The 15,957-nt window shown below is 40.2% G+C and overlaps 1 protein-coding gene across 1 annotated transcript in view; it reads left to right on the top strand.

Moving 5' to 3' along the window:
* The first annotated feature begins 1,625 nt into the window (after positions 1-1,625).
* Positions 1,626-15,957, top strand: part of Rorb (RAR related orphan receptor B) — a 181,976-nt gene continuing 167,644 nt past the window's right edge. Inside the window, exon 1 of the mRNA XM_004653103.3 lies at positions 1,626-1,782. Coding sequence (XP_004653160.1) covers positions 1,776-1,782 — 7 coding nt within the window. The 5' untranslated portion in view covers positions 1,626-1,775. The remainder of the gene's footprint in view (positions 1,783-15,957) is intronic.

Genomic DNA, 15,957 nt, shown 5'->3' on the forward strand with positions numbered 1-15,957 from the left:
AACTCTCAACTACAGGGAAAGAAAGTAGATGTGTGTCTATGAGATGTGTTTGCAATGTCCACAAATAAGGAAAAAGTTTTTCCAAAGGCATGGTTTTCATGTACATATACTACTTGTTTCAGAATACAAATAAATTGTCAGATGGTAAATTTCATCTGAGGAATACAAATAACTCCACCTTTGTTTTATGGCCAGCTCCTGCAAGTAGGTGAATGTCTTCACGGAGTCACTAGTCAAGTTCCCTCCTTTAAAAGCCTTGAACCTTCACCCACTAAACTGGACAACACCATCCAGCCTCATAGCCTTGGCTACTAGCCAGGTGACCCAGCGCTGAGGTGACCACATGGCCAAAATGGGTCTGGTCATTAAGTCTCGTAGCCCAGAGCCAGGGGATCTTCCAAATGCTAATAAAAGCCAATTTCCAAAGGAAACACAAAACGGGTAACAGTGATGGAGGGATGAAGGGGAGGAGAGACAGAGACAGGTACGACAGTGAGGCTGGGGGCTACTTAGTTAATAGTTATTTCAACATTAAGAAGGGGGGTCTTGGGTACAGTGTTTTTAAAGGAAGCTGATGACTACCCATATGGACTATGTCGTGCTGAAAGTGAGGGACGCGGTTTTGTCTTCTGAACCTGAAGGACAGCCCTGCCGAAGATGCGAACTTGAACGAAAAAGGACTCTGCCACGCGCTGTCATCAATTCGAACGCAACTGTGCGGGGCCCGCAGGGAACTCAAGAGCCTCCGCGTCCCAAGGTCCCATTCCAGGCAGCTGGAGTCAGAAGTGACGGTCACCTGCACTTGGGCCCGACTTTCCCAGAGCCCCGCGCTCTGTCCAGATCTGACGGTCTCCAATTCCCCGTGGCTGTCCCCGCAGCCCGCGAGTCCCGCGTCGCTCGCCCCGCCGCGCCCCGCCCCTCCTCCCGGGCCCGCCCCTCCCCCGCGGCCCGGCCTCGCCGAGCGCTGCGGGGCGCTGATTGGCCGCGGCGCTGACAGGGGGCGGGGCCAGCAAGTCTGGCCAAACCCGCCGTGGCGTATAAACCCCTTCGGCGCTCGTTCTCTCCACCTCTCGCCTCTTTCTCCCTCGCTCCCGTCCTCTCTGCAAACGAACAGTGAAAATTCACGTTGTGGATCCGCGAACAGGCACAGCTGTCGTGTGAAAACGCACATGCTCCGCTATCCACGCCGCCTTTCTTTCTTTTCTGTCTCTTTTCCCCTCCTTGATCCTTCTCCCTCTTCTTTGTAACTAACAAAACCACCACCAACTCCTGCTGCTGCTGTGCTGCTGCTGCTGCTGCGACTGCCCTTCCTCCTCCTCCTCCTCTCCTCCTCCTCCTCCTCCTCGTCTGTCCAAGTGATCACAAAAGAAATCTTCTGAGCCCGAGGCGGTGGCATTAAAAAAAGACAGAAAGAAAGCACAGTGGAGAGAAAGAGAAAAGAAAAACAAAAGCAAAACAAAACCCGGGCACCAACCAAGCCAGGACCTTGTGTCCACCTTTCCTGACCAACATATAAACAAACAAAAACAAACAACAGCCTCCTCCGGCCACCGCACCCGAAGTGTCGGCAGCGAGCGGCGGCCCACGACACGTCACGGTGCGGCCGAGGCGGCGTCCGTCCGTCCGTGCGTCCGTCCGGCTGAAGGGATGCTGTCCTGGGCGGAGCGGCTGTGCGCAGACCTCCTCCGTCCCTCGTGCTGAGCGGGATTTCTGGGCTCCGGGGCTCGGGCTGGGCGCAGCTTCATGACTACGCGGAGCGGGACAGCGGCCACACCATGCGAGGTAAGCGGCCGCAGGCGGGCTCCGAGGGTCCCCGGGGCCGGGGCGCGGGCGCGGGGGCACTGAGGGGAACCCTCGGCCCGGGGAAAGGGGATAGGCGACGCGCACTTCCTGGAGTTGAAAGTTGCGGGGCGCCGTGGACGCTCCTGGAGTTGACGCGGGAGGACACTTTGCTGCGGTTTCGCCCCGGGTCGGGGTGCGTGTGCGCGTCGCGCTCGGCGCGGAAGCGGATGGCGGCTGGAGCGAGGGCGGGAGAGAGGCTGACTTTAAGCAGAGGCAGCTGGAAGCGCCCGGGGACGTTCGGGGAGCACGCAGTGGTCGCCGGCCTAGAGTGGGTGTCCAGGGCCCCGGGGCACACGCGCGCGCGCGCGCGCGCGCGCACACACACACACACACACACACACACGCACACACACACTGGGGTTCCAGGCCCCTGAGCGCCCCAGCCTGTAGCGCATCCTCTGCCTGCGGTGGTAACCGAGGGGCGGTGTCCGGACCTCTCCCCCACACCCCCAAGCGCTTCTTTCCCTCGCCGCTGCATCCTGGCCAGGACCAGCCTCCAAAAAGTTGCACATAGAAAGTTAGGGAGGATAGAGGCCGCGTTATCTACAGCGAGTCTCGCGCACTTTTGTCTGGTCCAAGTGCAGCGGTGCCCGGCGCGCCCTCCAGCCAGGACCCTGGCCACCCAAGGCGGCGAGGGAGCCTTAGGCCAACAGGAGGCTGCGAGACCGGGCGCGGGGCGCGGGGAGGGGGAACATAGATGAGTCACCTGCTCTGAGTACATTCTAGGCTACCTGAGCAGCTCGTTGGGAATCTTTGAGGAGTTAATTTGTCCATCTCTTCCCCTATGAAAAAAAAAAAAAATTCTTGCATTCTGTGCCTCAACCACTTTTTGCTCACTTTCCACTTGGACGCAACTCAACTTGTTGTTGTTAAGGAAGCGGCCCGCGGGGTGCTCCACTCCCGTCCTGTCGGACCCACCGCAATTGGAGGGGGAGCTGTGTCCCCCTTAACAACCCTCTCCAGATTCTGACAACAGAAAGGGTCTTCCTGCACCTGGAACGGGAAGGAAGAGAGGTGCTCTAGGCTGCAAAAGCCACTTGCCACCCTCGGAAATCTCATGCCCACTCTCTCAACTCTCAGGAGGCGCGAGTGGGCATGACTTCCTACCCTAGCCCACGCGGGACCACTAATCCTGGCCTCAGAGGCATGTGTATTCTGGGGTTATCAGCTTGGTCACTGGGATGTGTTAGGTTTAAGAAGGAGGAAAGGGATGGAGAGAAACTGCCCACGGATGAGGAGTCTAGATATGGGACAGGGATGGCCTGGTATGATTGCCTTGATTGACTGGCGCCCTAGAAGTAAGGAACCTGTGTGTGCATGCTGGCTCCAGATGATTGTACAGTTGGGGACGTGATGAGGGTGGTCACATGCTCCACTATCCATATTCTTCCATGGAACTGTTCCATGGATATTGGCTGGGAAAGTGCCTTAAAGAGAAAACCCCCTGTCTTTGTTTTTCCGTTTTCTGTCCCGTCACTCCCACCATCCCATTCCCTTTCCTTTCCTTTCCTTTCCTTTCCTTTCCTTTCCTTTCCTTTCCTTTCCTTTCCTTTCCTTTCCTTTCCTTTCCTTTCCTTTCCTTTCCTTTCCTTTCCTTTCCTTTCCTTTCGGTTTCCCTTGTTCCCATCTGAAGCCTGCTAGCGGTGCTTTCTCCCCTCCCAACAACGCAGATGGCTAGATGCATACTATCGGGGAACCACGTGTCACCTCAGTGGGTACCCTGAACTTGACCTGAGGCACAGAGCTGCGCACCTATCCTCATGAAGGTTGTGGCCTGGAAAGCAGCGCTCCGCGCTGGAGCGTTCTACCTTGATGGCGCTGCTCCCGCTAGAGACACAGTCAGAATTCACTGCCATGGCCGCTTTGGGGACTCCAGGTGCTTGAAGGCTTGAAATCCAGTTGAGCCACATCTTTGTCCCAGAGTGCACCCGGCTCACCGGGCTGCCCAGGACCACATTCTAGTTTCAGTGTGAGTCAAATCCCCACAGGCATCCTGGAGGGAACTTGGTACAGAAAAAAAATAGGTCAAATCTCTTTAGACCTCCCTGTGTCTCTTCTCCTGACTTCTTACTGTCTCCCCCATGTCCCCTTCATGCTTTCTGCCTACAAAGCCTTTCCCTGTCCCATCCACAGGAACTGCTGTTAAGTAAAAATGGAAAGAGAAGGCCTCGAGTTAGGTCCACATGGAGGGAGGGGTGAGAAATGAACAAAGATCCAGGCTACTGAAAAATCTTGCAGAAGTTGGGGTTGAACTTGAGTGTGAATTTCAAAGGCGAGAGCAGGAAAACAAATCAGCTTTCCCTAGCGCAGGGCTAAGCAGGCTATTTGGGGGTAGATCATTGGGAAGAGATGATGTTGAAAGTGGCTTTACAGATGCCTTCATACACCCTGTCCTGTGCCACTTTACACTGTTTTCATCCCAAGGTGGCTCCACAGTTTTCCTCCAGCAATGCAGACTCTCCTAAGTCACTTCACTTTAAGGTACATGAATGTGGTCCAAGATTAAATGATCTCCTGGGGGGGGGGCAGTTCTCCTTGTGGAGGGGCAGTCCAGCAACCCATGCCCAGACCACTCCATCCCCATCTAGCCCCCTGCCTTCATCTAAGTGTATAAGAGACTTTGTTCCCAAGTAAGCTTTGGCTTAAGAAAGAGGTTAAATGGCTCTGATCTTGGAGTTCCTTGTCCTGCCCCAGAACTGGGGTGCTGGACACATGCTAAAGCTGTGGGTAGCTGTGACACAGTGCGGAAGAGGTTATGATTGGCGCCACACCAAGATTTTCACCCTTTGTCAATGAGAGAGAGAGTTCTTCAGGAGTTCTAGAGACAGAGACACTGTCTTACCACTTCTTGAAAGGAAACTTCTGAACAGTGCAGAAGAACTTTTAATTGAGTCCATCCATTGGTAGGGTATGTGTGAGCCAGGTGCGGTTTTCCTAGCTCCTTCGTGAGAGGTCTTCAGGCTGTTTATTAAATTTTCGTTCCTACACCATAGAAAACCCTGCGTCCCCAAACAGGGCACAGATGCCCTTGCAATTAATAGTGATTGTCACTTGAGGATTAGAACTCTGGTTTTATACTTGCTGTAAACAGGACCTGGCTTGGCTTTTCTGAAGTCCAGTTTCTGCCTGTTCCTTACAAGTAGCAAATTTCTATAACCTGCTACACTTTAAAGAAAAAGAAAAAGAAAAAGAAAAAAAAGAGCACTTTATTCTGAGTCATGGCCACCTTGGAAAGTACACAGCTCTGAATGTCCCAACAGGACCTTAAGATTTTTTTAAATAAACAAGCTTTTGCTATTAATTTCCTCTACAAATTCCAATTTAATAACTCCAATTAATTATTTCTAATCAACATTCCACCTCTCACAATTAAATGGATGGCCTTGCTGAAGGGCCTGTCAGTAGTCTTTTAAAAATTATCCATTAAGTAATAATTAACTATCTCTGTTTCAAAAAAAATCAGCAATAGTTTAAAGAAAAATCCTAAAGTTGTATTTCTAGTATTGTTGAAAATATGCAGCCAAAAAAATAAAATATTTTCTGAAATGGTTACAATTCCTGATTCCCTCCTGAGCCCTCCCTCAGTGTCCCAGGGCAATCAGTGACAACCACTGGGACCAGAGGTGCTGTCATCCTTGGAATAACCATGAGAACCACCATGGCTTTTGGTATTTCAGTAATCAGGATGAAAAAGTGAAGATAGAAAATTTGAGAATCAGGAGTCATCAAAAAGAATCATAAAATTAAAACTTCTTTGTTAGTATTCAAAAATCTCATAAAATCTTAGATTTTCTCCGAACAACAATGAAACTGCTGCTTATTATGGAACCATTAAAGATGCTTTGTTCTGTCACTCTCAAAGTGATACGTAAGCATAAATAACTCATCATCTTATGCTTTTAATCAAATATAAATATCAATATTTACTTCCCTTGGTATCATTATGTTAAATATTAAGATATTAACAGATGTGTGAGCAAGATTACACTGTGTATCTAAATCACAAGAACTAATTTTACGACAAATATATTACAGCACCAAGAATTTTGAAAATTTTAGAGCTGGTCTTCATAACAGTCAAGTCTTGTAAAAATGATTACTTTTTTTTTCTAAAAGTAATATATGATTTTAAAATGATTTAATACAAGAAACTTCCCAACATAAAAAGACAAGGAAATGTTTTAAGCTATGATTACACATTTTATAATCTTACATTCATCCTATAGGAATATAAGATGGCCTGTTGTAAAGTGTTTATGCTGTTTACTACAATAATTCTAAGAAAATACAAATGTGACTCACAGCACACTAACTGATTTTTTTTGCTTCTATTATTGTTCTCTAATTTAACCTGCATTAAATTGAATATTGTAGCACTCAATGAAGTTTAAGATTATTCTGGCAAGTTATTAAATTACAAAATTCTGTACATACAAGTCTACTCGGATTCTTCAGATTTATAAAGTACAGCATAAATTATGAAAATGATATCGCTGCTAATATGCATTAGTAAAATATAATATTTACACATATAGACTATATATATATAAAATACCAAAATAAAAACTGTCAAATTCTGGACAAATTAAAAGTACATGAGTATATATTATGAGTGCAAAAGCTATAAGTTACTAAAATAATGTAAGATATTATTTTACCATTCTAGTAGTATAAAGGGTATTTCTTAAAACTAAACCTTCTTTACATTTATTTCACCAAGACAAAAATAAATAAATAATATATTAATTATACTGCCATTAAGTAAATTTATATTAACAAAACTAACAAAAAATAGGGCATCATGATACTAAAATATATAGAAAAGTAAAAACATAGCACAAGAAAGCGTTTAATAATTTATAGGTCCTTTATTCCAGGCCCTCTTATATAAAGCATATAAATCAAGGAGACTAATTATATAATGAATGTTGACCTTTGATAGAATGAGCTCTATACAAAAAGTATTATTCCTGTAATTTTGTAATCATCTTCCAATTACAGCTCTTGCAAATATTTAATCATACTTTGACTAGAATCTCTGACTTAACAGAATCCCTAGCAGATAATAGCAGTCTTTGGAGGCGTCTGTTGATACACACTGATACGCAATATGTATATGTATGTGCCTGTAACCACCCACTCACACAAAAAGAATGAATATTTGAGTGAAAATCATTCTATGCTTTCACAATCCAGACTTCCAAACTTAAACATATTTACAGAAACAGAACAAGTTTCCAGAGCATTTTGAGGGAAGATGTTGCTCCATGTGGTACTTGAGTCACATAAAGAGGAACTACTAATAGCATCTATTTATAAATAATCTACACAAAACTCCATTATACTATCTAATGGTAATTAGAGGGAAAAGGAATCAAAGAACTCAGGACTGCCAAATAAATAAAATATTCCTTCTCAAATTAAGCAACAAATTCATAGATAACAAGGCTTATGCCATGAATTTGAAGGATGTTTCCTTTGTAGCTCAAGACAAAGGGAGCATAGAGGAATAAATATTGATTGAACTAATCATTTGATGAATAGAAATGAGATTTACCAGTGCACCAATATAATAGGCTATGTTAACTAGTTCTTTCATGGTGCATATGCTGCCCTTTCAACCCCTGACCCCAGCCATTCAGTTCTTAATGAGGGAAACCACAGGTGTTATAACGGCATTTATAGTGAATCTAGCTAAATATAATATGCATGTTGTTAACTAGTGGCATTATGTGTAGATTCTATAAAAGGAAATATTGTATTCATAGTGTCACAAAATTATTGTGCATTTCAAACCACATAAAATTTTGGCTTGCTCAGGTAACTTTAAAACGTGTACATGGGCATCAATATTTCAAGTACCAGTTTCAGTTCCTCTACAATTAGTGGAATTTTACTAATCTAATGAGAGGAGGTATAAAGGTCTACTTAATATATATTTTCCCCACATATTGGTGTGCTATAAAAGCAAAACATTTAAAAACAACACTTGGAAAGCAAGGTATTTTAAATTTTAAAATATACTGCATTTCTCTTGGCTGTGATTATTTTTTAAATATTTAAAATAAATTACAACTCCATCATAATTACTACATAATACATTTTGTTTAAAATTCAAGTAGGGTGTTCTTGTCAAAAGCATGTTATAATAAAAGCCAGCATGAGGGTGTCACCTTTTGCCAAAACAGGCTAAAAACTTATTCAAAAGCATTCTCTGTTATAAAACAGCAAAAGTAACTTGCTGTGACTTAGGTACATTCCCCTCTGCATAGTGAATATTTTATTAACTGGCTGGATATGCTAACTTTGTAAATTACTTTATTATAATGGGTATTTATTAATGTCGTATATGTCTGACTAGTTATCGTATTATGTGGTCCTAGGTTATATATTTCTAATTTTAGAAATCCTCAACTTCAGCAAAGGAGGGCAATTTAATCTGGTTGTTGACAAAATGATATCTTGGTTACTAGTCTACTTACGACTGTATTGGAAGCCAAACATCCTGGAACCATGGAACATGCCAAAGATCTAGGATGTGCAAAGGAAACTGTCAATGTAGATTTTACCTTATCCTGGGCTTTTAGCAATAAATACTGCAATTAGCCAATTTTGAGTGATAGTTTTTAATTTTCATAAAGCATCCAGTGAAGCATCCTTTCAGAGACTGTCACCCGTTGCCTGCATCGCTCAGATTGTGTTCCAGCCCTTTATAACAGCATACATGCAACACTTTACTATTGAGCTAAAAGTATAAACAATGCTCTCTGATTTGTGGCACAAAATTTTCCTCAAAATAGAAACAGCAAAAGCTTTTAAAAGGGCCTTGGCATTTTAAAACTTGGCTTGAAATAGATGAGTTACATAAGCTGCAAAAAAATAGGTTCTTATACTATTTTGCTGACAGGGGTTTTAAGTATATATTACAAATTTATTCTTCTGTTTAGAATCACCTAAATTTGATCTTTCCTATTCTGAAAACTGTTGAACTTCTTTGTCAACCTATTTCTTAGAGCACAGGTTAAGATAAGCTTTCCTGAATCAGGAGGTCATCTTCTCAAAGTTATAGCTACTAGAATTTTAATTTTAAAGGGATAGACTAAAATATTTTAATCCATTAACATGTGAATGAAAATGACTGTGCCTCCAACACAAACTCATGATTTATTGAGCATCCACCCAACATAAGCCATAGGCTTGAACTTCAAAGATATTCGAATTGAACCCGACAGTGTACCCATGCAATTCAAACTATATTGGAGCAGAGAAGATGCAAGTGGGACATACTGAGAAGTCAGCACAGCTCTCACTGGGGAAGTGACACTGGCCAGGGCCTGACAGAGGCGTTGAAGTCTTTTTCAAGATTAATTTGTTCAACATGAAGGAAGCCTATGAAATTATTCGTTGATTGCCCTGTTGCCTTTTGTAATTGGTGTGATGTGAGATCAAGTTGATTCAGATCAGATGATGTAGAAGTGCTCACAACCTGATATAGAACAAAAGTAGTATCATTCTCAGATATTCTCAAGTAATAAGTGAAGGAAACCTTTGACGTATTCTTAACATTATAAAAAGAAAATATACTGAAGACAAATGTTAGTATGAAGATTACAACTGAAATTTTTAGCATCATTAAGAAAAAGACATGAAAATATATGTATTGTTTTATGTTTTATCAATAATATGTATTTATTTTATTCAACAAAGCAAATAGCTGACTGTATTTTATTTCATTTATCGTAATGTTTAAGTTATTATTTGACAGTAGCAATATCTACTGTTAGGAGTAGGTAAAATTACCAGACATCAGGGAGAATGAAAGCCACTAAGGTAATAGAGTATGGCGGCAGTAGCTGAAGACCACCGTGACGCTCTTCAAACTCCCCATCCAACAACTTGGATACAAGAGTACCCTCAGAGATTAAAGCTATGAAATCAACTCAAGATGGTCTTGCTGACTTTTGAGTTGTTCTCTTTATTAAATGTCTTTAAAGACAGAAAATTCTAAAGATCCTGAGTAATACAAGATAGAATATGAGAGGCAAATATTTTGGGGTTTTTTTTTTTTGAGTTTTTAAACTTTCATTGACAACCTTCATACATACAGAAAATATACAATTTTCATAATCCCTTTCTTCCACCCTCCCATTTCCCTCTTTGTATACCCCCTCTATTGAGTCCCCCCTCCCTTTTTTTCAAGGTAGGGTCTTGTTCTCTGAATCCCTTCTTTCCAATTAATCTGTCTTCTGTTTTAATGTCACATTTTCCCCCTCCTATTATGTAAGTTTTATGTAGACTTCTTCCTTCCTTCTTCTGTCTGTCTGTCTCTCTTTTCCTGGAGACAGGTTTCATATAGCCAGGCCTTGAACTTCTAATCCTCATGAGGAGGCAAATATTGGACAGGCTCATACCAATGCTTTCTTCTAGGAAATCCTAACCTGGCTGGAGCAAATGTTACTGCAGGTCACAGTTAAGGCTCCTGATGTTGAAATAATAATTTACCATTCTGGTATTACCCATTAGTTCTTGTGAGTTTAGTTAAGGTAGGTCCTCATGCAGACATCTAATCCATTCTCAAACACTGGTGAGATCAAGTTTCTCAGCCTGTGAAGCTGAAAAGCTGGCTGGGCTGGGAAGAATTCACATAAGTAAATGCCACCATTTGAAGCTGTCAGACAGCCAACTTGCCACCACTGTCAGCCATAACCTTCTTCATTAGCATGAGTATCATCTTCAAATTTTTCTTGGTGAGGGAAATGTCAGTCATGCTTTTTCAGTCCTGAAAAACAAATAACTTACTTTAGTTATTTATTAACTAAAATTGATTAGACTAAGGAAGTATGTTATTCTGCTGTAACACCATTCAGATAATGTGATGGTTATGGTATGGGATCTGTTTCTTGGGACTACAAGAATTCAAGAAGTGGCCAAATATTGTGGGCTTTTCCAAAAGGAAAAGAACTGGACGTTCCTTGTAATTTTTGGCAGATTTGATTACCAGTGACTTAATAACATAATCGGGTGTTTTTGTTGACACATTGCTGCCTTCCTTTATTCCAGTTTCTCTCTGGTCTTGCACTTTTAAGTAACAATGGGCATATGTACTGTTGTATTTTTGGGTCGGTGTACTATTCTGAGTGGTAAATGTTGGCTCATCCTTGGGAAAATAATGTTTTGAATTAAACAGTTGTTTGTAACTCGAGTCTAGCTCTTTATGCTTTTACTTTAACTTTTAAGGAAATATTCCTGGTACTATTTTGATCTTTTCATTAAAAAGACCATTTAAAAGGCAATCTTATTAAATAGAATCAGAATGTGTAATTAACGCTGAGAACATCAGATTCAGGCAGCTGTGCTGTTTTTATTTGTCTAAATAGTGTAATGAAAATAAGTGGAACTAGTGATGCGATAAGCTGCATTTAAAGTGTTTGATGGAACTGGAAGGAATGGATTACAGAAGTATCTCATATGGATTTTATAATACAGAACTAACATGCTCAAAATATTCCAATATTCAAAATTTTCCAAATACAATTTTCATTCTACAGCTTGAGCCAGAATGAACACACGAGTCATATTTTCTATCCAGCAGCTGTTGGTGTTTAGATTTCTGAATCCAATAGTAATAAAAAATTAAAAAAAAAACTTAGCCATTCATGCTTCCTAATAAATGATTGGCTTTTGTCATTATTGTTGGATAAAATAATAAAATTATTGTATAGAACAAATTTTGTTAATGTGTACATAAGTTGTGCCTGCCACATGCAAAGGAATTAAACATGTTTAAAGAGAGAGAGAGAGAAGAAACCTTCCAAATTTCCATAGTTGTTGAGTATCAGCAAATGCTACACAGTCTGATGGAGCAGAGAAGCATTTGCTAAGGAGAACTACCATGTATCTTTAAGGTATGGTGCTTCCTGGAAATAATTTGCTTTTTACAAAGTAAAATATTTTAGGTACGGATACCAGCACAAAGGGGAAGGAGACCAACACAGAGAAAAATCAACTCCTACCAAATCAGAGAGCCAGAGCCTCAGAGGCCCCCAACACCTCAGCACTGAAGCAGACCAAAAATGAACCCAACATGGCTCAGGGAAATTTTGTGGAAGAAGGGGTGGAAAGAATGTCAGAGTCACATGTTAGGTCATGATATGTAGAGACATTTATCGTACCAATAACTGTGGGCTAACTACAATCACAACCCATTTACATCAACAAGGAGGGTCCATTGGGAGGGGGTAGATCATGGATGAGCCTATACAATGGTACCAAACTGCCTGTATTTGCTGAAAAGAAAACTAATAAATTAAATTTAAAAAAAAATAAATAAATACAATCTTCTCATCCTCCCCCCAAAAAACTATTTTAGATAAATTATTTGAAAAATTAGGATCTCAATATACTAGTTTGCTCTAAAATTAAATTTAAAATAGGTATAATATTCTGTGATTCATTTTCCTTTTAAATGCTACTTTTAGAAATAGGTTTTATTCTAAACATTTACATCCTTGTATTTGTATTTTCACTATTGTTACAAAAATGTTAAGTACCAACAGAATCAATTCCAGCTATCACCAAGATAGAGTAAATTAAAATTTATGCTATTGGTTTTAGAATGTATTATTTTGTAATAAAACACATAGATTCTGAATTGTTTCCCACCATTTGATTGTATGCCCTTTCTCATTAATGACCTTTTTGCTTGTTTTTGAAGGTAGGGTTTCAATCTAGCCCAGGCTGATCTGGAATTCACTATGCAGTCTCTGGCTGGTCTTGAACTCAGAGATCCCTCTACCTATGCTTCCCAAATGATGGGATTAAAGGCATGAGCCACCATACCTGACTTTTATTAATTATTTTTAAAGGTGTCTAATATGTTTGATACAAAATCTGGTTTTAATTTTTATTTAAATTTAATTTTTTAAAAAAGAACCTTAACAATATTTAAAAGTTGCCATGCATACTTGTGTCCAGCAATTTAGGAAGAGTAACTGTAAATTTCATTTTAAGGAAACGTACAGTTTCACTCCTTCTTACCAGTTTTATAATTTAATTTATTTTGCAATTTGGCTGAAGCAGACAACTCCCTACACTCCCTACATAGAGCTTTAATTAAATGGTTAATTTTTATGCTTTCAAATTGAGCCTGTTTGCACTTCTTTAACAGCATAATTACTAGCCCACTGTTATTGCATTCTCAGGCCTTTTAGGTATAAACTATACCATATAAAGCATAGTATAAAACACTACCATGACCCTGTCATTTCTTCTCCAGCATGAGAATTAATCTTACTATGCAATGTTGCTAATTCCTATAAGTCACTATAATTTCTCACAGATATTATTAAAAAGAAAATGGACCTTATGGGGTCATATTTAGAATCTAATCATATTTAGTATTTAGGTTAGATCTCAGCTGATCATTTTTGTTTTATCAAATGTAAAACATTCTCTTGGTTTGCTCTACTTTAGAAATAATGATGTGTTTCCTCAAACTCATTAACTCTGTTATTCTTTTTATTGCTGCTGCTACATAGGAGAACTCTGGAAATATTTTGAAAAAAATATTTTGAAAAAAAAACATATAAGCTGACAGATTCAGTCTCATCTTAGTATAAATGTAGTAGCAGGAAAAATTATAATATCTTGCTTGCTTCCTGTTCTATTGTTCCAATGGACTTATACAGACCCTGTCATGACAGTCTACTCAGCAATCTTCTGGAAGGTATGGAAAAGAATATACCTCTCATAGCAGAGTCAAAGAAAACCTCAAATATGAACAGAATTGCTTATTAAAATATTTAAAATACTTTCTGCACTTTAAAGTAGTCCCAAATCAAAATTGTGACCATATGGCTTATAAAACCAGGGAAATAAAAGTGTCCATAAACATTTGACAAAGAGAGTATAACCTTAAATATTAAAGAATTAAAACAATATGAGGTGACATTTATGTCTGTCAAATGAAAGTACTTGTGATGGATTGAGACATGATATTCTTGTATGCTGTAGTATGAATCTATTCATATTGGTATAACCTCTAGACACACCTGAGACCATCAGTCTTTGCTCCAGTAATTCACCTTCTTGGACTCTTTCTAAGGGAAATAAACTAAAGTACTGACACAACTTTATCTGCCTAGAAACTCACAGTTGTCATATTTGGGTATTTTTGTTTTTTTGTTGTTTTGTTTTGTTTTTTTCGAGGTAGGGGCTCACTGTAGCATAGGCTGATCTGAAATTCACTCTGCATTCTCAGGGTGCCTTAAACTGCCTCCCGAGTGCTGGGATTAAAGGTGTATACCACCACACCCAGCTTGTGGTATTTTTAATAATATCAGGGAAAGTTCTGTTGTAATGCTCTTCATTGCACATTTCTCATTTCACACTTATGCACTTCACAATGCTATGTATTTACCATGTATTCAATATACCTCACTACTATTAAGCACATATATATGTCTCTAATTAATATCTTACTAAACCTGGGGATGAAATGGTGAATAAAAATAAAATTATCATTGACCTGACAAATTTAAAGACTAAAAAGAAAAATTAGAATAAAAATTACCTGCATTATATTATCTAAATTATGCAATATGAATAAAATGGAAGGATATAGGGGCTGGAGAGATGGCTTATCAGTTAAGTGCTTGCCTGTGAAGCCTAAGGACCCCGGTTCAAGGCTCGGTTCCCCAGGTCCCACGTTAGCCAGATGCACAAGGGGGCGCACGCATCTGGAGTTCGTTTGCAGAGGCTGGAGGCCCTGGCGCGCCCATTCTCTCTCTCTCCCTCTATCTGTCTTTCTCTCTGTGTCTGTCGCTCTCAAATAAATAAATAAAAAATTTTTAAAAAATGGAAGGAAATATAAAAATAATAGAAAGTCACCTATGGATATTAAGATTTTCAGAGAGGTTTTTTTTTTAATTTTCTTTTCCACACCTTCAAAATTTCACCATATAGTTTGTATATATCATTTTAAAGTATCAAAGTGAACATTCTGGTATCATAGGAAGATGACACTTACTGTAGGAAGGTAGATTTATTATAGCTTCTTCATTTTTCTGAGGCCACCTAATATGCTGACAGGGTTAAGGATAGTATCAAATGGCTCCTAAAGAAACCACCTTGGATGATAACAACTCTTTCATCCATCCCCACCCATTTCTCAAGTATGTACCCCATACCAGCACTATCCAAAGAGCTGAATTGCTAAATATATAAGGTGAACAGGATGAGTTCTCATGTTCTAAAATGTTTAAACTTTAGTGTTTTGGAAAACCATTCACTATTACTCACAAGAACTACTGGAAATAATAAACATAGAAGTAGAATAAAGAAGGGAAATGAGGCTGGATTTGGTGGCTCATGCCTTTAATCCCAGCATTTAGCAGGCCAAGGTAAGAGAATTGCCATGTTTCAAGACCACCCTGAGACTATATAGTGAATTCCAGGTCAGCCTGGGCCAGAGTGAGACCCTACCTCAAAAACAAAAAAGAAGAATGGAAATGAAATAGAGTTTTGAAACAATTTTCTCCGTCATTGAAAGAAAGCAGCATTTTTTAAGAGTGTGTTGACACTACCCTTTATGTCACTGGAGGTTGATACTATTGGGAGAGATGTGTATACTCAAATGTAGAAGAGAAGAGCAGGATGGTCACATGGAGAAATCTGTCAGTTTGCCTCCATTTACTTCCACTGAACTTCCTATACTATCCCCTGACAAAACCAGCAGACTGCAAATCCTGGGGATGTTGATAAACGCCAGCACTGACATGCTCAGATCTCAAAATATAGGAACCTGGACAATTAAATGGTTTCTTTATGACAGTGTGGAAATATTTTAAACCTTCCTATGGTAAGGCAGATGAAGCCTCCCAACTTTCTCCAAAGATGGTTGCAAACTGTTAATATTTAGGACCAAATTCAATGATGTTCACGTCCAATGTAGTCTTTAAACATGAACACTGATACCTCTGGGGCAGTGGTTGAAAAATAAATAGTAATCTAAGACCTGCAAAAAATATGTGGCAATGTCAACAGAAAATTCCAGTTGTCCCAACCAGAGTGGTGCTACCGGCATCCCACAGGTAGAAATCTGGAATAATACTGAAG

This window comes from Jaculus jaculus, chromosome 1 (assembly GCF_020740685.1).
Source record: "Jaculus jaculus isolate mJacJac1 chromosome 1, mJacJac1.mat.Y.cur, whole genome shotgun sequence".
Taxonomy (NCBI): Eukaryota; Metazoa; Chordata; class Mammalia; order Rodentia; family Dipodidae; genus Jaculus; species Jaculus jaculus.